Raw genomic sequence first — 22,533 nt, forward strand, 5'->3', positions numbered from 1 at the left:
CTGAAGTTCCCCACACTCTCTGCTGCTGAGAATTAAGCCCAGAACATCCCAGGCTTATGCTTCAGCCTGACTTTGGAACTTTTGGGGGGACAATACTCTTCCAGGATTGTCTAAGTGAGTGGAAAATCATATTTATTAAAGTTCCTGAGCCAGGCATGATGGTCCATAGAAACTTCCAGCATTCAGGGACAAATCTGAGGTTGGGCCATGGGTGCCACCTCCCACCTCTGCTGTCACCATAGACAGTGTCCTTTCCTAAGTCATAAGCTAAAACAAACCCTTCTCACACTAGGCTGCTTTCATGAAGTATGTATCATAGCAACGAGGAAAATAACTTCAAAAAAACAGACAAAAAAACCAACCAAACAACCAACCAACCAACCAAACAAAAGCGAAGTCCAGCTAAGGTATGTATGGACTTTGAGCTGGACATGGTGGCACACATCTTTAGTCCCAGCACTTAGCAGGCAGAGGCAGGCTGACCTCTGTGTGTTTGAGGCCAGCCAGAGATACATAGTGAGACCCTGTCTCAAAACAATCAAGGGCTGGTGAGATGGCTCGGTGGGTAAGAGCACCCGACTGCTCTTCCGAAGGTCCGGAGTTCAAATCCCAGCAACCACATGGTGGCTCATAACCATCCGTAACAAGATCTGAAGACAGCTACAGTGTACTCACATATAATAAATAAATAAATAAATAAATAAATCTTTAAAAAAAAAAAAAAAAAAAAAAAAAAAACTTTAAAAAAAAAAAAAAAAAAAAAACAATCAAAAACCTCAAAACAAACACAAGAGATGGTCCTTGTAAATGCTTCGCTAGGTGGGAAAACTATAAAGAAAAGCCTGCATGTGTGCCTAGCACAGAAATGGGGAAGGTGACTGCTGGGACAATGGCCTCCTGAGCAGGTCAGCTAGGGACAGCCGGTGTCACGGCACACATCTGGTTCTGGCCTAAGTGTATTCTGTGTACTTTCCACGAGTGCACTATGCTTTGTCTATATATCCAGTGACCCAGCTGTGGACTAGGGAGAGCTGGCTGAGGGCACACAGAAGCAAAGGCAGTGTGTCCCCACCAGTGCCTGTCTGGGCTTCCATAGCTATCTTGGAGGCCTCAGCCCTGAACAGAGTCAAACACTGGATGGAAAAGATGGCAAAGCCGGGTCACAAGCCCCTACCATTTCTAACAGGATTTGCCTTGAAGGGCTCAGGCCTCTCTTCCCGTAAGAGGCTCAACCCCTAGCTGGTCACACTGTGGCAAAACAGGGAGGAGAGGGGCAGGGATGGCTAAGGGTACGTGGTGTGCTTGTTTGCAGGAGAGTTACCGGGTCTCACTCTCAGAAACCACTGCCTTCCCATGCGGCTTTCATAAGAAGACACGAAAGCCCTCTTCCACACTCCCACCCCCCCCTCCCAACTTCAATGAAAAGGTCAAGGGAATTTTCCTTCCCTTTAAATGGAACGACTCTTTCTTGGGCCCAGAAAGAATTATTTATCAGGGGCTCACCGTACTCTGTGTGCCTTTACAGGGCCCGGCTGGTTGCTCTGAGCCACAACAGACAACTTTCTTCCTGAAAGCTCAATTTATAGGCCAACTTCAAAGCCTGGGTCCTCAGAGCAGGGCGCCAGGCTCCAGTTTGGGGACTGACATCAAAGGGAACTACACAGGTTGATGTGATGTCAGGTGGACAGCCGCAGGGCTGCAGAAGCAGGCCTCCAAGGACCTGTCTGTCCTCAGCACCTGAATGGAGGGCTCAGGGAGGCAGCTCCATCACGGCCAGGTTCAAAAGCATAAGGCTGCTGCAGGTGACTGCCTGAGATGGCAGAGGGTGAGCGCAGAAGACCAGGGCGAACTACCTCAAGCCCCACAGCTCACAGAACGGATCAGGCACAAGGGCAAAAGAGCTGGTGATGTACCAAAAGCTCTCCAGCCAGGGCCTGTGAGTAATAGTGACTTGAGTGGGCTTCCTGATGACCTAAGTGGAGCAGACACTAGGTCCATTTTTTCAAACAGGAACTGAAGCTTAGGGAGTGAGGGCTGACGTGCTGGATTCCATACTTGCTGCTCAGGGAACTAGAGATGGTTCTGGGAGCTAAGACACACAACAGAGATGGGTTAAAAAATTTCCAAAGCATTGCGAGGGTCCCTGACAATGACATTTATTCATGGAACTATGATTTTAGCGATTCTTGTGGCTACCGTAGGGAATGAGTCAGTATCCCCTACTCTCATACAGCTTATATGTTTTCGTAAAATTTACTATTCTTTGTGTGTGCACGTACATGCAAGGTGCCCGTGCACCACAGTGCAGATGTGGAGGGTAGAGTACATCTTTGTGGATGTGTGCATCTTTGTGGAGTTGTTTCTCTCCTTCCACCTCCATCCATCTCGGGGACTGAACTCCGATCTCTAGGCTTGTGTGGCCAAGTGCCTTTACCAGCTGAGCCATCTCACTAGCTTATCTGCTCACAAACGAAAAGGCTAGATGTATGAAACATGGTAAATTGCTATAACCTATGTGTAGATAGACAATTGTAAATATGTATATACACATAGACTTATTAAGGCTTTTTAGATTCTATTTACTTTTATTTATGTGTAAGGATAGTTTTTGCCTCATATGTATGTATGAAATTCAATATGTATATGTATGAGATGGCAATAAGATGACACCAGAGAGTCGGGCAGTGGTGTCGCAGCCTTTAATCCCAGCACTCAGGAGGCAGAGGCAGGTGGATTTCTGAGTTCGAGGCCAGCTTGGTCTACAGAGTAAGTTCCAGGACAGCCTGGACTATACAGAGAAAACCTGTCTCAAAATACCAAAGGGGGAAAAAATGACACCAGATCCTCTGGACTGTGAGTTATAGACAGTTAGCCACCATGTGGGTGCCGGAAACTGAACTCTGGTCCTCTGCAAGAGCAGCCAGTGATCTCAACCACTGAATATTTATTTCTTCTTAATGTTTCCTATAGCATCAAGAACCATTTTCTTCTGAGTGAGTGTAGAGCTATATACACCTTTAATTCCAGATCTTTGGAGGCAGAGGCCAGCTACACAGTGGTCTACATAACAAGCTCCAGGCCAGCTAAGGTTACACATTTGAAAGACCATCTCAAACCAACCAAGAGCTATTTCAGCCAGGCAGTGGTGGCACACACCTTCAATCCCAGCATGTGGGGGGCAGAGGCAGGCAAATCGCTTGAGTTTGAGGCCAGATAGGTCTACAGAATGAGTTCCAGGACAGCCAGGTTTTGCTTGGAAGACAAAAAACAAAACTAACAACAACAACAACAAAAAGCATTTCCAATGCACTCTAATTTAATCCTTATAGTAACTTGACTGTGGGTAAACCTTACTTTATGCGCAGATGAGAGCCAATGAGCGGCTCAGCAGGTGAAGCCGCTTCCCACCAAGCACAGCCTCCTGAGTTTGATCCCTGGGACCCACAGAAGGGGGGGGGGGAGAGAATAATGCCTGAAAGGTGTCCTCTGGCATCTACACACAAGCCACGAGTGCCTCCCTGACACCCAAAATAAATAAATGAACATAATTTTTAAAAAACGGTAGAAAGTGTCGTGCATAATGAAGATGAGGCCAATGTGTGGGATGATGTGTGTGGAAGCATCAGCGGCAGGCAAGTTTCTGGGAGGGGGAGAGGTGGAGGGTAACCATGACTGGCCATCCTCAGTACCCTCAGCTCCTCCCACCCCCATAACTATGCCCTCCTCCAAAGCGGAAAGTCCTTTATACCCTTGGTTCTCTCTCGCCCCAGCTCTCCAGGGGCTCGTCTTGATCCTTCTCAGTTTCTGAAAGGTGTCCCAGGACAAACCCTTCTGAACAGTGAGAAGTGGGGAAGCAGGAGACGGAGCTGACACCACCCCCACCTGCTTGCTGACACCACCCCCCACCTGCTTGTTTCTATCTTGCAGATATGAGAAGCTGGATACCAAGCAAAGAGCAGTGTTCCAGACCCCCACAGACTGGCCGTCGAGACAGCTGGGGTGGGAGGAGACAGAAGCAGACACAGCACACGCTGTCTGGTTGGCAGGTGTGTTCCTGAGTGCAGTTTGTGTCACTGGGACCAAATACCTGAGAGAGACAACTTAAGGGAGGAAGGATTTCTCCTGGCTCACGGTTTCAAAGGTTTTAGTCTATAGCTCTTGGCGCCCCAGATTCTTAGACTGTAGACACTGAAGCAGAATATTTGGTCGTGGAAGCCTGTGGCAGAGGCTACTCAGCTCCAGGCAGACAGGAAGCAGAGAGAGGAAGAGACTGGGAACCGGTTCTAATCTAAAGGCACACATACCACCCGTGGCCAGCTTCCAGCGCCAGGGAGCACCACCTGTTGTAAACAAGCACTCAACACAGGAGCCCGCAGGAAACACTTCCTGTCCTACTCAGAAGAGCAGGGCTCATGAAACAGACCATTTCCAGACCACTTCCCATACCGGCTGAGACAGTTTCACTAAATAGCCAGTCTATCTTCCAACTCACCACTCCTGCCTCCGCCTCTCTAGTGCTGGGATTTCAGGTACATGCCTGGCTCAGGCCTCATTTGAAAAGGCCTGGCAGTCTTGATTGCCTAGGGCAGCAGCTCTGATGAGGAGTCTCTCTATCCTGAGACTTCCATGTTGTAAAGGGAATCTAAGCTGGCGAATGAGGAGGCTTGGGTTAGAGATGAGAATACTCAGCCATCCCAGCTTAGTGTCCTCATCCCATTCAGACAGCCCCATTGCAATACCACCAAGGGGGAAAAGGCCGCCTCAGTCCATTCCCTGCCTCTACTGTAAGAGCTGAAGATCTGCCCGGCTGATGAGCCTGGATAATTGCATGATCGTGACAGATAATCAATTACAGTGTTAAGCTGCTAAGTTTAAGATATTTGTCCACACCGTAGTTACTTGAAATGGGATGCAATCCCCAAATAGAGAGAGATGCGGAGGCAGTTGTCAAGCTCAAAGACAGAGGACCCCGGCAGGTGCTGAGGAAGTCCTCTGCAGCCACTCCCAGCCTTGCTTTGTGGACAAGAGATAGAAACCAGAGCGGCAAAGCTCCTCCCATAAGCAAGGATGGGAGTGGGTGGGGCTTGGCTGGGATGGAGAGAATGATCTATAAAGAGATGCTTCTGGATGCCCCTGGAGAGGGGTTGTAGTTTGAGGAGATGACAAGAAGCCAGGCAGGGACAGCTGTCCTGGAGTGCAGGGGTGAGAGGCCAGCTTGGAGCAGTTTCCCAGTCACCAGACATCTAGAAGATGCCAGTTGGGGGACTCAAACTAGAGAGGACAGAAGTGAAGCCAGTGGGGGGATACTGGCAAGTCACGCCCGCCCTGGGGAATAGACAGACCATGGGAGACCCAGTGGCTGGTGACTGTTTCTTGTGCTCACTGGCTGTTGTGGCCTAAGACCCACTGGCCACAGCAGGAGGCCTGAAAGTGAAAGCCAAGAAAACAAGTGGGTGGGAGGGAGTGTGAATATCAATCTAAGGGATAGCAGGACAAAGCATTTGGGGGGAGGGAACAGGGAGAAGGGAAACTCAATGGGTATGGTTCCTGCCTTTGTGGGCAGAGTCAGGCACAAAGAACTGATTTGTGCAGCAACTCTGATCTTCCAGGGGCTGCCCAGCAACTGTCCTCTGCTGGAAGGACATTGCAGAGATGTCCATATCACAGATTCTTTGGGTGCAAGGCAGGGATGGGTGGGTGGGTGGAGGAGGCTTTATTTATTTTATTTATTGTCCTCTGGGACAATTCTGCCTCTGAGCCTAAACCCTGGATTTAGGAAGAAAATGTTTTTGAGAGTCAAAAGCCTGCAGACAAACAGAACTCAGACCAACAAGGAACAGAGAACTTGACAAGAAGGAGCCCTGAGAGGGCTGGAGAGATGGTGCAAGTCATTAAGAGCTCTGGCTGCCCTGCCAGAGGATCTGGGTTTGAGTCCGAGCAGCCACAGGGCAACTCGTAGCTGTTTGTAACTCTGTTCCATGGGATCTGGTGCCCTCTTCTGGCCTCTTCCAGCACTGCACACAGGTGGTGCACACATACACATACCGGCAAAACAACACACATAAAACAACAACAAACATTTTACTTTTAAAAAGGAAGCATGAGTCTTGAGTGGGTCAAGGCTCTTAACCATGTTTGGGGGTAGACTGAGAGCTCTAGATGCTTCCAGGGACCAGAACTGGGATGGAACAAGGGACTCACACAAAGAGCAAAATGCCTGATGCCCTGATCCATGAAGGATTAAGATGCAGCTCCAAGTACAGCGGCAGAGCTCCTGTCACAGACTCAAGAAGCCTACCTAGCACTGGGGGACATCAGCAAGATGTGCTGATTCTAACTGGGACCCCAGCTAAAGGACTTTGCCTGCCTAGTTCTTTCTCAGCTCTGTAAGAATGTAGGACAGTAGGCAGCTTGGTGGCACATTTCCTCCTCCGTGGAAGAGCTTCGAGACGGCGCTCATGTATTTAGAAAGTCCCACTTAGTGTCTGCCCTGTTCCCCAACCTGGGGTTTACCATTTCTACAGCGCCTGGCTCTCCCACAAGGCGGGGTTGGTTCATACTCTGCAGCCTCGGGCTCTACCCACCCTCCCAGCCTACGCTAGCCTCATCTGCATTTAACATGCCTTGTTGGGCTGTGGCAAAGAATACTCAACAGATTCATATTAAAAATGCCCTTTAAAATTCAAAAGCTTTGAACTAAAGAAATACCTTGAGAAGTTCTCGTGGAAAGTTCAGTCCCGTTGATTCAATTCACTACACTTAGATGCACCTTTTCAAATAATAGGGAAAAAATGTAACAGGGTCAGGCCCAATCAATATGCTTGTTCAAACAGAATTGCGGGGACTCTGATGTGCGTACGTTTTGTGCTCTACCTTTGTACCTCGCCACTCGCTCTGAAGAAAGGTTTCTTTGGCTGGGGGAGCAATGAAAGAGGTCGCCTTTTGAGTGCAGGCTGCAAAGCGATGGCATGTTTACTGTGCTGGGAGGGGCTGCCATTTTTTTTCATGTCTCCCCCAGTCTAGTTCCTTTGTTCTTTTCAGAACAAGTCCCTTGCAAAGCCCCGATGTGATGCCGGATCCTGAAGCAGAGGGCTCCCGGCATTGGCCCGCTAGGTCTCAGAAATGTGATTTTGTGGATTACACAAATAATTTGCTGCTTCATTCCCACCCTTGGTGAGAACACAAAAGGACTTAGGGCACTGTGTGCTGCTCCTGGGGGGAGCCTCGAGAGCCTGTAAGAGACTCCTGGCTGGCAGGGCCAGAGTCTGTAACTGTTACTATCATCCCCTTCACACATGCTGGGAACCTGCAGGCCCCTGGGGAAACAGGTGAAAGGTGCCACCAGAGGTAGCCAGGAGAACTCTGCAAGAACCCTTCCACGTGGAGGTAACTGAGGCCTTTGAGGGAGGCGAAGGGACCCGCTGCAGGCTTATGGCCAGAGCTGGGCCCAAGGCAGGCTGAAGAGATGAGCAGGATCCTTGCTTTTAGCATCCCCCTCAGTCCAGCATCCCTACTTCACAAACTGTTTTCATTTAGCTAGAATCATGGATGTGGTAAAAACGCAGGCAGTCCTGGAAGTTCAAGTGGGGACTAGTAGATTTCATTCCTAATTCCTGTTTGACAGTCGATCTTAAAATCTTTTTGCTGGTTCTGGCCAAGATTTGAAAGGACAGCCTGGGCCTCACCTGGGGCCTAGGTTGTAGTCAGAATTAAGAGGTAAACAGGGCTTAAAGGGTGTTTGCTGTTAAACCTGATTCCCTGAATTTGATTCCCTGGGATCCACATAGTAGGAGGGACAAATCTCAAAAACTGTCCTCTGACTGCCACATTTGAGTCACAGGACAAGTGCACTTATATCCACACACATAAAATAAATGAATGCAAAAGAGATTAGAGACTACACAGGAACACACATCCTCCACTCTGCTCAGACCCTGAGCTCTGTAAGGATACACAGCTAAAAATACTGGGCCAGAGTCCTTAATCCCAGGCTGCACACGACTACTCAGCCAGTCTGCAAATGACCTCATCTTGGTTTCGGTTTTTGTTTTTTTAGATTTATTTATTTATTATATGTAAGTACACTGTAGCTGTCTTCAGACACTCCAGAAGAGGGCGCCAGATCTTGTTACGGATGGTTGTGAGCCACCATGTGGTTGCTGGGATTTGAACTCAGGACCTTTGGAAGAGCAGACGGGGTGCTCTTACCTGATGAGCCATCTCACCAGCTCCTTGGTTTTGGTTTTTTAACTTTGTGCAAGTAGTGTTTGCATGGACACGTGTGCACATGCACACACATGTGTTAAGAGTGTTGGCATGAGCATGTGTCTAGGCACACACATGTGTGGGAGAGGCCCATGTCAGTTTCTCCCTCAATTGCTCTTCCATCTCCTTTTTGTTAGATTTATGTATGCACATGACTATCTTGCCTACATGTGCATGCATATGAGTATCTTGCCTGCATGTGCATGTGTGTACTGCTTCTCTGTAGGGCCCTTCCTGTGCTGAGAAAAGGGACCCAGACACCCTGAAACTGGGGTTATAGATGCCTGTGAGCCACATGCAGGTTCCGTTCCAGGAAGCAAACTGGGGTTCTCCTCAAGAGCAAGTGTTCTTGACCTCTAAGTCACCTCTCAGGCTCCACACCTTACTGTTTGAGATAGGGTCCCTCATCGAATCTGGAGCCAGACTGGTTGGTCAGTGAGCTCCGGGACTCTTCCTGTCTCAGCCTCCCAGGAACTGGGAGTACAGGTTCACACCGCCCAGCCTGCTTGCTCACTGGGGTTCTAGTAATTGAACTCAGGCACTCTCCTGACCGAGTCATCTCCCCAGCCCCGAGATGATCTCATCTTACTTCAGGCAGCTAAGTCCTCTCTAGGGGTTGAGTAGCAGCCAGTCACATTGCTTCCTACACAGACATGGCCATCCTATGATTCTTCTTTCTTTGAGTGCTTTGTACTGAGTTTGGCTGAAGCCCTTTCACTTTCTCTGCAGACTGAAACTGAAGCCACCATTCTCCCAGAACCCTGATGGAGAACGCTGGGGACAGAAGCCGGACAGTTGCCACGCTCCCTCACACAAAGGGCTATAGTTGTGAAACACAAACCAACACCGACAGCTCGAAACCACCAATGTGCTTGTTGAGAAACCACCTAGAAACGGCCTACAGATGGCTGGCTCCCCGTGGGGTAGGCATTGGCTGGCCGTGGGGTTTTGCACTCAGCTACAGACCTTCCCCTCCTTACTTTAATCTGTTGCGTGACATTCCAGCTAGTGTGTAAAACAAGAAGAGCATTTCTTACTCTTAAGTTCCAGACAAACAGTGGCCACAATAGCAGCTCTCCCTTCTACCCATCCAGAATGCCTGGGATTCCACTCTTTCCAGTTTAAATACTTGGAAGGCTTCTCCAAACCTTCAACACACTCCTTGGCCGTGCAGGAACTTGGAAATGCACACATCTTTAAACCAAACTGGCCCCTTGCCTCCTGCTTTGAGCATTCATCCCAAGTCAAGATGAATTAAATGCAAATCCAGTTTGCAACGGTCCATCACTAACAGGCCTCATTTGAATGGGCGCAGTGTGTGGGTTGGATAGGGGCCCGCTGTACCACTTCTGCTGTCTTGATTAGATTGGGCCCGGCCAGCCCAAACCAGCCCCAAATAGGGATCCTTGCCTGGTGGTGGGAAAGGGATCCTCACCCCTCAGGCCTCCAAACTCACTGTCAAGGAGCCATCAGTGAGGAGGCTCTTTCATACGAGAACAGTGAGGGGAGGACGAGGGTTGACGCAGGGCAAGGGCACACAGTCCATGGTGAATGAATACAGCCAGCAAAAGCCACGACATGGATGAGGTTAATATTTTAATCTATACATCACTTTTTTTTTTTTTTTGCAAACCATTACACTTTTATTTAAATTAACTTTTTCTTGCAAAATATTCATTTCATTTTTCCAACAAAATCTTATAAAGGCAAAAAATAAAATCTTATTTTGGCAAATGTCATGAAGTTGATACTGGCAGCATATGGAGTTAGTTAAAAATAGACAGTAACTTCTAAATACATTCAAGGGTTCTTTTTCTTCTTTTAGGCATAGTCAAATACAAATTTTCTTTTAAAATGCGGCTCCACCCAATGAAGGTGTTTATGGTTTTCACTGCTTCCTGCATGTAGAATATCTTGAGACAAGTTAAATAAAGGGACAAAACACTGAGTCTGGCATGGCCACCTCCACCTCAGCTGGGCTGGAGTTAAGTCACAATCCTGTGTCCTAGCCCTGGCTGCCCGCCTCACCAGACCTAGTCAGAGGAAACTGGCCTGGGTTTCCCCACAGCAGGCAGCAGGGGTCCTTGAGTATGGCCTGGCTGGAAGGATGGCTCAAGGCTGGGCATTTGTCAGCAGATGCCACCCAATGCCCAGTTATTGCTTTAACACATCTCCACTTTCCACTTCACAGTGGCTTTTTTTTTTTCTTTCTTCTGAGAATTGTCTGCTGAAGGAACTTCACTTCACCGACAGCTAAGAAGCCAAGGCTTTTGAGCACATGGTTGCTCCTCAGTCAGGACCAAGGGCCAAGGCACAGACGGGCTCCGTGGGGCCATCCAGGTGGAGTTTCCAGGGCTGGGCATCAGTTCAGGGTTGTGGACCTCTGCCGCTAACTGACTCATTTCCTAGACAGCTCAATGAGCTCCATACTAGAATCCATGGGAAGCATAGTCTCGAACCCTGCGCTGTCTGGGTTCATGGGGGGGGGTGGAAATGGCCCTGCTTGCCTTGCCCCTCTCCCCACCCACTCTGCCAACCACTCCCATAGTACCTGAATCCCTATGTGTGGCTACAAAACCCTGTAGGTTCACCTTACCAGCCATTCAGTCCTCCAGGTGAGCATTATAAAATATATTCTGATTCTAAAATACAGTATATTTCACATTGTGTATCAAAAGTGCTTCTGTTATCTGTAAAAGGGAATCTGGACTGAAACGAATGGGCGTGTGTTAGAATGGAGCCCTGGCTCCATGCTGCACCCACCACGGCTGGTGGGTTGCTCTCTCCTCCAGCCAGAGCCCCTGCTCTGCTGGAAGGGTTTCCACTGGGGCAGAGAGAACCATACTCCAAGAAGACACTGGTTTCGCTGGGTCCCCGGCTCCAGGCTTCTCCTCTGCACACTGGATCATGGGTCTGTTACTGCCTGGGCTGGCAAAAAGCACAAGAAACAATAAGAGGCTGGCGAACCTTTGTTCTTGTCCTAAGAGTGGGCATGTTTGTGCACACGCATGACAGGGGCTGGCAGATGGAGCAAGAGAGCAGGGTGTGTGGGCAAGGCGGCCGCTGTCAAGGGACCTTTTCTTTTATGACCCAAAGCATTGGGCCTCATTTTCCTTCCACCTCTAGGAAACATACTGCACCCACACTAGTTCACAAACTTAACCCGCAGTAGCGGAGACCTGGGCAAGCCATGGCGGTAAACGGCTGCCCTTTATTCTCAGATAGCCTACCTCTATGACCCTGCTTTCTAATCTAAGAACAGAGTGGTTCTTCCTGTCATTGCCTGTGGTGCCATGACAGGAAGAAACGTGGCTGAGCTCTGGAGAAAGCATCTAAGGTCTAGCCCAAGACAGAGTGTGGGGCTTGAAAAGCTAGAGAACAGAGCCTCTCACTGGCACCTCTCACTTAAAATAGAGAGATCAGAGCCTCTCACTGGTACTTCTGCCTGCTCAGATTTCTATTATCTATCTATCTATCTATCTATCTATCTATCTATCTATCTATCTATCTATCTATCTATCTATCACCTCTCTCTCTCTCTCTCTCTCTCTCTCTCTCTCTCTCTCTCTGGTCCTGGTAAGTCCCAGAGGCCTTTACAATGGCCATGGCTGCAGCTTCCCATGGAGGTCTACTCCACCCCTTCTGATGGCTAGACTAGGCTAGGCCCAAGCTAGCTTACCTCCTCCTGCCCTCAGGCTGGCTAGAGTATGCTGGCTGTGAAGCAGGGGCAGTCCTAAGTTGGAGGGCCCCTGTGTAAAGCGATCCCCCCATTAGCCTGTTCTGCAGACCCTTGGAGCTTCTGGGGGTAGCCCAGATGAGCCTATAAGCCAGCAAAAAAGTTGTAGGTTCATAGCAAAGGGCTTAGCACCCTGGCACAAGCTTCATCTCCTTGGGCAAGTCCCTCAGGTGTCGGAACTACATCTCCTCGGATACAAAATAGAGTGAATAGCCTTATAGTGAGGTTGGGAGGATCAGGAGACACTCAGCACAATGCCTAACACACAGCAGTCCCTCAACCCAGTTAACCATAATCCAGTAAAGGAAGGAGAAGGGAACTCTGCACACTGACAGCAAGGCAGACTGTCAGGGAGAGACTGGCTCAGGGAGCTCTGGTGTGATCGCTGGGGTCCAGGTGAGGAGACAGATGGGGCAGCGGACACAAGCTATGAATTCACTCACAACTGGTCAGGAGCTGGGCCTGCTGGCTCCTGGGGGTGGGGGTGGGAGTGGGGGTAGTGAGGGTGGAGCTTCTTCCTACACCTACTGCCTGTCCTTGTCAGCCACTTACTTCATGGGGTCGTACCAAGCTTCCCGATGGGTTGTGCTCCTGGATTTGCCTCTGTCTCTTCCCTAAGGCAGCCAGAGACTGATAAAATGCCAGGCCTTGCTGTGTGGAGGACTGAGCCCAGTCCCTCAGGGTCTGCTTGTCTTCTGTAACTCTGGGCTGTAACCCAGTCTCTATGATAAAGCCCTGAAAGAGTGAGATCTAACTCTTCTTTTCCCTGGATACTGGCAACGTGGCCTGTGCTGTCTTGGGGAGCATCAAGCTGCCTTGGGAAAAAGGAATGGGCAAGTGTAGCTGGTACCCTAGAAGACATGTCCAACCCCGGCCCAGGACAGCTGGCTGTGAGTGCAGCCCAGCACAAAATCCTAAGTGGACTTAAAATGTACGAAGTTGTTTTTTGTTTTGTTTTTGTTTTTTGGCTGTTGTTGTTTTTCAGTTCTTTTCTTGTACCTCAACTGTACAGTTCTGCAGCATGAACCCTCTAAATGGCAACATCATCTAGTGGGGACAAAGGGCTAGAAACTCCCCCAAGGTATTTCGGCACAATAGCACCTTTGATGCTGACCTCGATTGAGCCCTGAGCCCTGAGTTCCTTAAAGGTGAACTTCTGTCCACCACCTCTGGCAGGCTTTCCACCCCACCCTCCAGCGGCCGCAGTGCCAATGGAAGGAAGCAACAGCAGGAGGCATTGCAGTCAGCTCAGCAGCAGAGGGAAGGCAGGAGGGGCATGGTGAGACTACAGGGCGCACAGCAGCAGGCCAGCTAGGCAGGGGCTCTTACTTGGAAGGTGTTAGACAAAGGTGTAGTGCAGTCCGTTGCTTAAGGGGGGGTAAGGTGGCACCGTCCTGGAGGACAGGGGGGCTTTAGGCGGGAGGAGGGCCAGCTGCTGCACTAGACAGAGCACACGGGAATCAAGCAGTGTGTTAGAGTGATCTGCCCACCCACACCACCTTATGCCCTGCCTGGCAAGACTGTGTGGCCTGGCCTGACTGCCCAACTAATGGCCTCGTCCTGGGGGCAGATCCATGAGGCCTCGCTTGCCTGTAGTTTCTGATTCAGGGGAGAGAGCAAGAGCAAAGAAAGGTGCAGAACAAGAGGTCAGGGCTGGGGTCATCAGCTGTGAGGGAGGAAGCAGAAGGGATTGGTCAGAGTGAGAGCAAGCTGAGAGTGTAGCTCGGTGCCTGGTGGATCAGCCCAGCATACCAGAGGCCCTGGGTACCATCTAAGATGTGGAGGCAGAGTGGGCACAAGCACAGCATGAGGAGGTGCTTGGAGGGCAGGGGCAGCTTCTCAGGGAGGGGCTCAAGGGCCACTGAGATGGGATTGCCTAAGTCCCAGCCACAGAGCAACACAAGCCTGCTTTCAGGCCCTCTACATGCCTCAGACAGAACGGGGACAGCAGAGACATCTCTGCTTTAGTCTGGTTTTGTTTTGAGACAGGGTCTTGTGTATAGTCTATGCTATACCTAAACTTGCTATATAATCAAGAAGGACTTTGAAATTCTGACCAACCTGTCTACACCTCCCTAGGTGGGAATAAGTCACCACACAAGGCTGTATTTCTAGGAGCTGCACTGCATCAGGACATGGGACAGAGAACAGGCTGCTACTGAGAGTCTGGCATCTGTGTCATCATTTGTCACTCACGGGCCTCCAAAAGCAATGCCCAGGCTGCTTCCCACTCCAGACTCCCCAGGGTTGGCAGCCACAGGGCCCGCTGGCCTCACACTTGGCCGGGTGTGTTAGAGGACCAGGAGGTAGAATGGTACCACTCTGAGTCCTCCGACTGTCCGTCTCACAAGTATAGCTGGCCAGGGACACCGCATGAAGACACAATGGCCTCCATAGAAGGGGCAAACTACACCAGGGAAACTATAAGGCTACCACAGAAAGGGAGATATGAACAGAGGGAGGAACCCACAGTCCCTTTTCTGACTGTTTTCTTTGTGACAGGGTCTCACTCTGTAGTCCAGGCTAGCCTAGCATGCATGCAGCAATCCTCCTGCCTCAGCTTCCTGACCACGGGGTTTACAGACACATGCTTAAAGCACCCTTCATATGGAACACAGCAGCGGTGTGCTGCTTCTACGGCGATAGTCTTTTGGCTAGGCTGGCAAAGCCTCAATTCTCGATTCTCCTACTTTCTGCCAAAGGTGAGTGAGCGGCTTTGGCTTGAGGACCAAGGAAGGGTTTCTAGGCAGAGGACAGAGGAGCTCTTTGCTTTGCCCCACCATGAAAGCCCTGCTCCAGTGTCACGTCTGCCCCTTCTTCCTAAGGAGAGAAAAGTCCCTGTCACCTTGTCTCAGAGCTGGCAGATGTAGAGCTCTGTGGCACCCTTGCCTGCCGACATCAGCTAACTTCCTGGCTCTAGGACGAGTCACTAAGAACAGCAAGCAGGGACCGGGCCGTGGAGGTTGGCACCCGCAGCCTACCTGCTACCTGCTTGCTGCGCTTCGAGGCCTCAGAGGCCAGGGCATAGGAAATGTTGATTATCCGTTCCTGCTCCTGCAGCTGTGAGTCCAGGTCGGCCAGGCTGCTGCGGTCCTGGCCCGGTGGCTGTAGGTTGCACATGCTGTTGGGGATGAGAGAGAAGGCCGTGAGTCTCGACACCCCAGCCATCAGCCCCACATGTATCTCCCTGGCTGCAGGGAGGTGAATCGTCAACACTTTGGGGGCGATGTGCATTGCCCGTTTTCCTCCAAGACAAGGACGCCTACTTCTTCCTAAACCCACAATGAACACAACTTCAGTTCCTCCTGTAGGCCTCAAGCTTAGGGTTCCAGCTGGGGATTCCTGATAAATCCAGATATGAAATGGCTAATGTCACTCTGAAAGGAGAACTCAGAGGTCAGAAAAACCACTTCCTGTTGTCCAAGCTCAGTGTTCAGGAAGTAGGTAAAGGCCAGGCCTATCTATGAATCCATATTAGAGTGTGGACACAAACGTTAGGAGGACCATCAGTGAACGTGGCCTCCACTAAATCCACCTCACTAATGTCTAGCTAAATGGCCGACACTTGCCAGTCACCGAGGACAGATCTGGGGACATGGACCTGGGACAGGAACCCTTCACCAGTTCGTCAGCACCTTTTAGGTAACTGAGGCAAGCTTTCCTGTTGGAGCACCTGCTGACCCCTTCAGTCAGAGGAATTCATTTGAAATAAAGCCTAGCAAAATATTGGCCGGTCAGCCTGGCCGGGGTCTCCTCGTGGCTGAGCTGTCACCTGAGATGGAGTCTGTGAGACTTCTAGAGTTGAGCAAGTAAGGGCTGACCTTGACCGGGCAAGGATGTTCCGTATCTTCTCCGCCTTTTGGTACCGCGCCTGCAGCTCCTCCAGGCTGGGAGGGTCCTCGGGGTCTAGTTCCACATACCGCTCGGGGATGGAGACCTTCTCCGGTTTCGACAGCTGGGGAGAGGATCAGGTGGCAGGATAGAGGGTAAGCTCAGATGCTCTGGTCTGAGACATGTTTTCCCAACCCTTCCTACCCTGTGAGTAAGCATCAAAGTCTACAGATGTCACTCCCATCCTCTTCCCCATCCCTTAACAGCATGGTCGCCCACCATCAGACTGGTGGCCCGAGAGCATGATGGTGACGGTTGATGGAGATCTCAGGGGGAGGGAGACTGCTTGTTTAATTGGGGAAACAGAGGCTATTTAACCCTTTGGGGAGTGGGTAGAGGCTTTGGGGTAGTGTGCATCCATCACAGGCTGGGGCAAAGGTGCTGGGAAGCCTCATTTGCATAAGGAAGAATTCCAGGTACTGCAGAACAGAACCTTATGAAAGGAAAAGAGGTTTAACCTGGCTGCTGGGCTATGTGACCTCCTCTGGTGTGGCAAAGGTCTATGTGCAGGGATATGCAGGCCCAGGGCAGTGCACATGTGTGTGTGTGTGTGTGTGTGTGTGTGTGTGTCTTGGGGGTTGGGGGAGCACAATCCTACTCCTGCCAATATCAGGACAAGATTTCTAGGGTTTGGACATGCCTCAACCCCACTCTTGCTCCAGTCCTGTTCCCCACAGCTCACCCCCCCCCCAGCACTCCCAGATACACTCACACAGGTGAAGAAACTTGCTAAGATCATCAAATGAATCAGTTGTGGAACTAAGGACTCGAACCTGGTCTCACACCGAAGCACATGCTCTTCCTGCTACACTAGACAGCTTACTAGAGGCCAAGGGAAAGGGAAATAGCAAGGCAGGCAACACACTGAGACCCTCACAGGAAGCCCCAGTGAGCTGACCCTCCAGCCACACCGGCTCAGTGGGAGCTCGAGTGTCCTTCCCACCTAGGGAGCTTTCTTCTGCTCTGTCTAATTTAGGGACCTGGCACTGAGTAGTCCTTTAGTAAATGAAGTCCTATTTCAGGGCTGTGAGATAGTACATGTATTTAATCCCAGCACTGGAGAGGCAGAGACAAGTGGATCACTATTTGACACAGTGAGTTCTGGGCCAGCCAGGGCTACCTAGAAAGGTCCTGTCTCAAAACAGAAAATAACAAAGCCCAACCAACCAAATAAACAAACAAAAAAGGTTGAACCAGAGTCAGACAGCTTAGAGACCACCCAAAACTGATGGGTGAGCTGACATAACCGTAGTAAAACCTTTCCCATCTCAAACTCACTTCTAAGTTTGGGGGGCATACAGGTCAGACCTGACTGACTGAAAAGCTTAAACCTGCAATACCAGCATGCAACCGGTTAATAACCAAGGTGCTTTTCACAGAACACAGATTTTTACCTTCACCTAATGGATGAAGACTGGTGGTCCTCTCTTTAGTTCTCCACCCACCCCCCAGCCTGACTCTGCAGGTTTATCTAAGTTACCTTTCCTAAAAGCTCTCTCATTCTTTCCTCTGGAAAAGTGCTCTGGTGACAAGACCCCTCCCCCCATACTACCTATAGATTCAGTCTTCATAACACCCCATTCCTGCAAGAATGTTTAATTTGTGCATTTGAGAGATGGCTCAGTAGGTAAGGGTGCTTGCTGCCAAGGCTAATGACTCAAGTTTGATCTTGGGGACCCACATGGTAGCAAAGAACCAACTCTACCGGTTGTCTCAGTACATTTTAAATTAAAAAAAAAAAAAATTTAGGGATTGAAGAGATGGCTCAGCGGTTAAGAGCACTGACTGCTCTTCCAAAGGTCCTGAGTTCAAATCCCATCCACCACATTCCAAAGGTCCTGAGTTCACATCCCAACCATCCGCAATGAGATCTGATGTCCTCTTCTGGGGTGTTTGAGGACAGCTACAGTGTACTCACATATAATAAATAAATAATAAAAAAAATTAAAGCTAATTTTTCCCCCCAGCACCAGTGGGAATCCCTGTTTTTAACCTGCTATCTAAAGTTCTGAAAACCTCTGACCACACTTTTAGGACTGCTTAAGCTTGTGATTTCCAAAATGTCATCTTCATTTGCCTCAAAGTAGTTTTCTTCTCCCTTGACTGGGTGGATTTTGGTCTCAGTAGCAGAACTGAACCCATGTGGCCCTTCACTTTGTTGAAAAGTGGCAAGAAAAATCTGTCATCTGACCAGGACAGACCTAGAGAAGGAAGTAGATTGCATTGTAGCAGGAGGATTTAGGTTAGAGATAAGGAAGGACAGAGAAGGCATCCTTGAATTGCCAGGAGAGCACATGGAGGCTCTTTGTGAATAAGAAAGACGCCAGACTGTTGGCGTCTGCTGTTTAGACCTGGGGCAGGAGGCTGGATTTACTGACTGTTAAGAACCAAGAACCTACAGTGTTCTCTTTGTTCTCAGAGCCCCTCTCCCCCATGAATCCCTAACCATTCAAAGGAAAAAACAAACAAACCTGTAAATGGATCTGCCCTGTCTCTTGAAAACAGGAGGGTTAGGTATGTAGTTCTATGTACTTGGCATGTGTGAGACCCAGATTTTAACACACATATACACACACCCCACCACCAACAATAGTGGCAAAGTCCCCCCTCTGCCTAAGTAGGGCACCCGTGGAAGACTTAGTCTCACCCAAACTCAGCCTACACCTGGGAAAAATGCAGCAGGCCAAGTTCCTGTACAAATGTTTTGGGGCACTGAAAATTGATATAGCAATGTCGTCCATCAGCAGACATTTATAGCATGCCTACTGCATGTCATCCCAGTGCTAGGGATACAAAGAACTGAAACCGCTGCAGACACTGCCCACAACCACAGGTGACCAGGGATGTCTAGAAGACTGACTGGCACCCTGGCACTCGCTCCCTCCCTTCCTTTCTCCTGCCTTGTTTTCCTAGGCCTGATCTGTCATGAGGCAAGTGGGCCACTAGAGGGCAGCAGAAGAGTTCAGACCGAAATTGGCTCCAGTCCTGGCTAGAAATGTCTCCTGTGACTTTTCAGACCTGCCCTGTATTTTCCCACCATGTATGATAGCTACGGTCTGCCTAACAGGTCATTTTCGAGGGCCACCACTAATGATCCAGGGAACATTTTCTAATCCTCTTGGGAACATGCTGAGTCACTTAATTCTCCCCTCATCACCATTAAGAACAGGGGCACAGTTTGCTCCCAAGTACAGAAATAGGCTTAAGCATGATTCGGAACACTGACACCTTTACGGTCTGAAGCTCCGGACCTTCTTGGGCAACAGTGAAGCTGAACCCTGCCTGGTAACTTCTAGAAAGCATGAAGGAGGCCCCTATCCTCACCTCTCTGCTGATGTCCAAGTCATAGTCTTGTGGCTCCAGGTCCAACTCCATGACAGGTGTGGCGTGCACTTTCAGCCAGCCCTCCTCTTTGTCTTTTCTGTCCCCCTGCGCAGCCCGCTCCAGCAGCTGCAGGTCAAAATCTCGTTCTCGCTTCCACTGGCAACAGAGGAGAGGATTAACTTCATTTTCCGACCCATGCAAGAGCCACACAGGGCCCTGGGGCCTGAGGGCCTGGGAAGACGGGCTTTTGAGACATTAGGTGTGTGTGTGTGTGTGTGTGTGTGTGTGTGTGTGTGTGTGTGTGTAACTGAAAACTGGCCTCTGCCTTAGTCCTGTGGCCTCCTTCACACTGCTGGCTGTGCTCTGATCTAGGATCTCTGAGTATTCAAATGTGCATCCGTAGGGTACTGGAGGAAGACCCACGGCTTTAAGCCTACAGTCGTCCACAGGGATCCAAAATGTTCCCAGGAATAAGAGAGTGACCTGCCTCTTCTAAATACCCCTTCCCCAAAGCCTTCTGGTTTAGGAGCCATACACTCCTGACAGGCATACCAGTGGGAAAAAAAATACGCCCTTCACAGCCTTCAAGCTCTTGGGGATGACCTCCTGCTGGGAGTTTGGGGAAGGCCTGATGCAGAGTTGGGGAACCTGCATCCTAGCACTGGTAGAGCGTTCCAATCACTCCCAAGGAGTTGGTTGACCACCAGTGTAGCAAACAGCTGTGGAAAATGGTAACCATCTGAGATAAGACATTTTCCTTAAACTAGAAAACTAACTAAAAGTGAGATCAGACGGAATGCTCCAAGGCTATTTCACAGTGGCAACTTTGTATCAACGTCTTTTCCCAGGAGGGAAAAATCTACCCAGGCATGTCTGCGCAGCTCCAAGATGGCTTCCTGTTCACTTCGGACCTCTGACCTTAAAAGAACAAAGGACTCTCTTGTGAGGATGAGACCATACTTGGGCCTCAGATCACCTCCTCTGTCTCACTCCATTCATCTCACAATACCTCAGCCGCCAAAGATGTCTCACACCCACCCTGCCCCATCCCATCTCCATGTCAGCACGCTCCACACATTCATGCACAAGCTCCGGTCCTCCGTAGCAAACCAACAGAATTGTGTGTGGTGATGGTTTTCCAATTACAGTTTGGACGACTTAGGCAATTGAAGTCCAGGGATAAATTTAATAGTTCACAAAGAAAACACACAATTCCTTACACGCTCACAAGTGCTCAAAGAGAGACAAGTCCTCATTTAACCAGCCTGATTGCTTCCACAAACAGCAAAAGTTCACCGCACTCTGCAAATACCCTGCGGAAGAACCACGCCAATCCGTCATGGGAAGCAACACGTTTATTGGCGTTGATGAGACTTACACAAGAAAAAGAACAAGGTATCGGAGTTGTGGTTCTGAAATACTCTCTGTATTCCAGGCAGCAGGTTGTAGAAAGTCAGGGTTATGAAGTTTACTCATAATTCTTAAAAGTTAATGGGTTTATAGCTTTTAAAGACATTGTTCTAGTCATTTCGTGACTAACAGCTACAGAGAGGCCCTCTGAATACAATTTATTTTGCTATCTATTCAAGTTACTAACTCAGAATTACAAAAGCTTTTCCATAAGGAATTGCATGATGGGATAGGAGGAATTACCACCAAATGGCCTCAGACTGCGCACTCTCTAAAGCTGATGTTTACTGTCCAGCGTAAGGCATGGGAATCGGTAAATCCCCAGTGCCCAGACCTCTGCTAATGACGGTGGTCCTCACGGAGCAGCTTTTTGGATGGGTGAATTACCAGTCAGTTGGCCTCCACAAAGCAGGGCAGTGGGAAGGTAAGCCACACCTAGGGATGCCCGCTAGGCTAGGGAGCCGAGAGCTGCTAGTACAAGCCTGGTCAGAGACAGCACTGGCTGGTTAGAGAGGGGCCAGTACCAATTCAGAGCGTCTGTAGAGACAATCAGGCAGGATTAGAGGCAATGAGCGGCGGACACTAGAAGCGTAGGAGCTTGTGCAATGAATTAGGGAGGGAGCAGTCAGGCTAGAGGGCTGGGAAACTGGGGGGTCCAAACCCCAAAGCCAAACGCAATGTCCCCACAATGGGCCTAAGGCAACCGTGGGCAGGTGCAGCGCCAGCCATCGGGGCAGCACCAATTTCCCCAGCCCTCCTGAGGACCTGAGGCCTCTGCACCGCGGGCTGTGGGAGACCACCAGCACCTTATGGAGTTGCCTCCCCTGGCTGCAGTATCTGCTTGGGAGGCCGTGTGGTTGACTTGCATACCATGCCTTTCCTCCCCGTCTTGCCCTACTCTAATCCTACAGTCTCAAGTCCTTAGCTGAGCCCAGAGCCTCCTCCCACTCAGCGTGGAGGAAGGATGCGGCCTCTGCTGCATGGTCCTCCCTACTGCTCTGTTTCCGGTCATCCTCTGGCCAGCTCACACTTGCAGCTGGGATTGTGCGCAAGCAGCCCCTCGGGATGGTCTGTCAACCAAGTAAGTCACCCTGGGAGGTGACATCCGTGCATCTGCTTGGGGCACTCGGGGAAGTTCTGGCCTCTGTCCCAGCCCCGCCTAACATACTGAGCCGAGATCTCCGGGCAGTGGCTGGCTGAGGTATCGGGCCGAGAGCAGGCCCGTCCTCTCTCCTTGGCTCAGGGTCCTCTTGCGCTCTCGGACCAGAGCCTTCTGGTGCCGCTTCATCCGCTCCAGCTGCTCCTCCGCACTCATCTTGCCCCGCTGGTGGTCCCCCGAGTACAGGCGCTCCAAGGCACTCTTGGGTCTCTGAGAAGGTGAGACACAGGAGATGGGGCGAGAGGTACTGCTCCTTCCCGCTTCTAGCACAGGGGTTCAGACAGCCTAGGCTGGCCTCACTACTTAGCCAAGGTTAACCTTAACTCCTGGCCATCCCAGCTACTCCTCCCAAATGCTGGGGTTACAGGTGCTGACAATCAAATCTGATCTATGCAGTGTTGGGGACTGATCAACCCCAGGGGCTTGTACATGCTGGGCAAACACTCTACCAATTAAGCCCCACCCCCACCCCTGTCCTCTTCCGGCTCGGTCTCTTTCTCATACAGTCTTTGGGCTCATCCTAGCCACAGAAAATCACTTCCTCTAATTATCTAATGCCCCTCGTCCTAATGAGGTTTCTGAGCAGAAGCTGCCCCTGAGGCTGGGCTTACCCAGCTGAGCTGACAATCCAGGGTGAACCTAGGGTACAGGTTCTCACTGCCCTGACAGGCTTGGCAGTCATCAGAAAACAGAGATAGCAGTATGAATGCCTTTTTGGTGAGTGGAGCATGTGTGGCAGGGGGGGGGG

The 22,533-nt window shown here is 50.2% G+C and overlaps 1 protein-coding gene across 1 annotated transcript in view; it reads right to left on the reverse strand.

Annotated features, from left to right (window-relative positions):
* Positions 1–9,840: 9,840 nt before the first annotated feature.
* Plekha7 (pleckstrin homology domain containing A7) overlaps positions 9,841–22,533 on the reverse strand; it is a 183,534-nt gene continuing 170,841 nt past the window's right edge. Inside the window, exons 22-26 of the mRNA XM_029535811.1 lie at positions 21,795–22,048; positions 19,217–19,372; positions 15,823–15,956; positions 14,983–15,122; positions 9,841–11,193 (exon numbers count right to left, since the gene is read on the reverse strand). Coding sequence (XP_029391671.1) covers positions 11,171–11,193; positions 14,983–15,122; positions 15,823–15,956; positions 19,217–19,372; positions 21,795–22,048 — 707 coding nt within the window. The 3' untranslated portion in view covers positions 9,841–11,170. The remainder of the gene's footprint in view (positions 11,194–14,982; positions 15,123–15,822; positions 15,957–19,216; positions 19,373–21,794; positions 22,049–22,533) is intronic.

The sequence above is a fragment of the Mus pahari genome, chromosome 1 (assembly GCF_900095145.1).
Source record: "Mus pahari chromosome 1, PAHARI_EIJ_v1.1, whole genome shotgun sequence".
NCBI classification, from domain to species: Eukaryota; Metazoa; Chordata; class Mammalia; order Rodentia; family Muridae; genus Mus; species Mus pahari.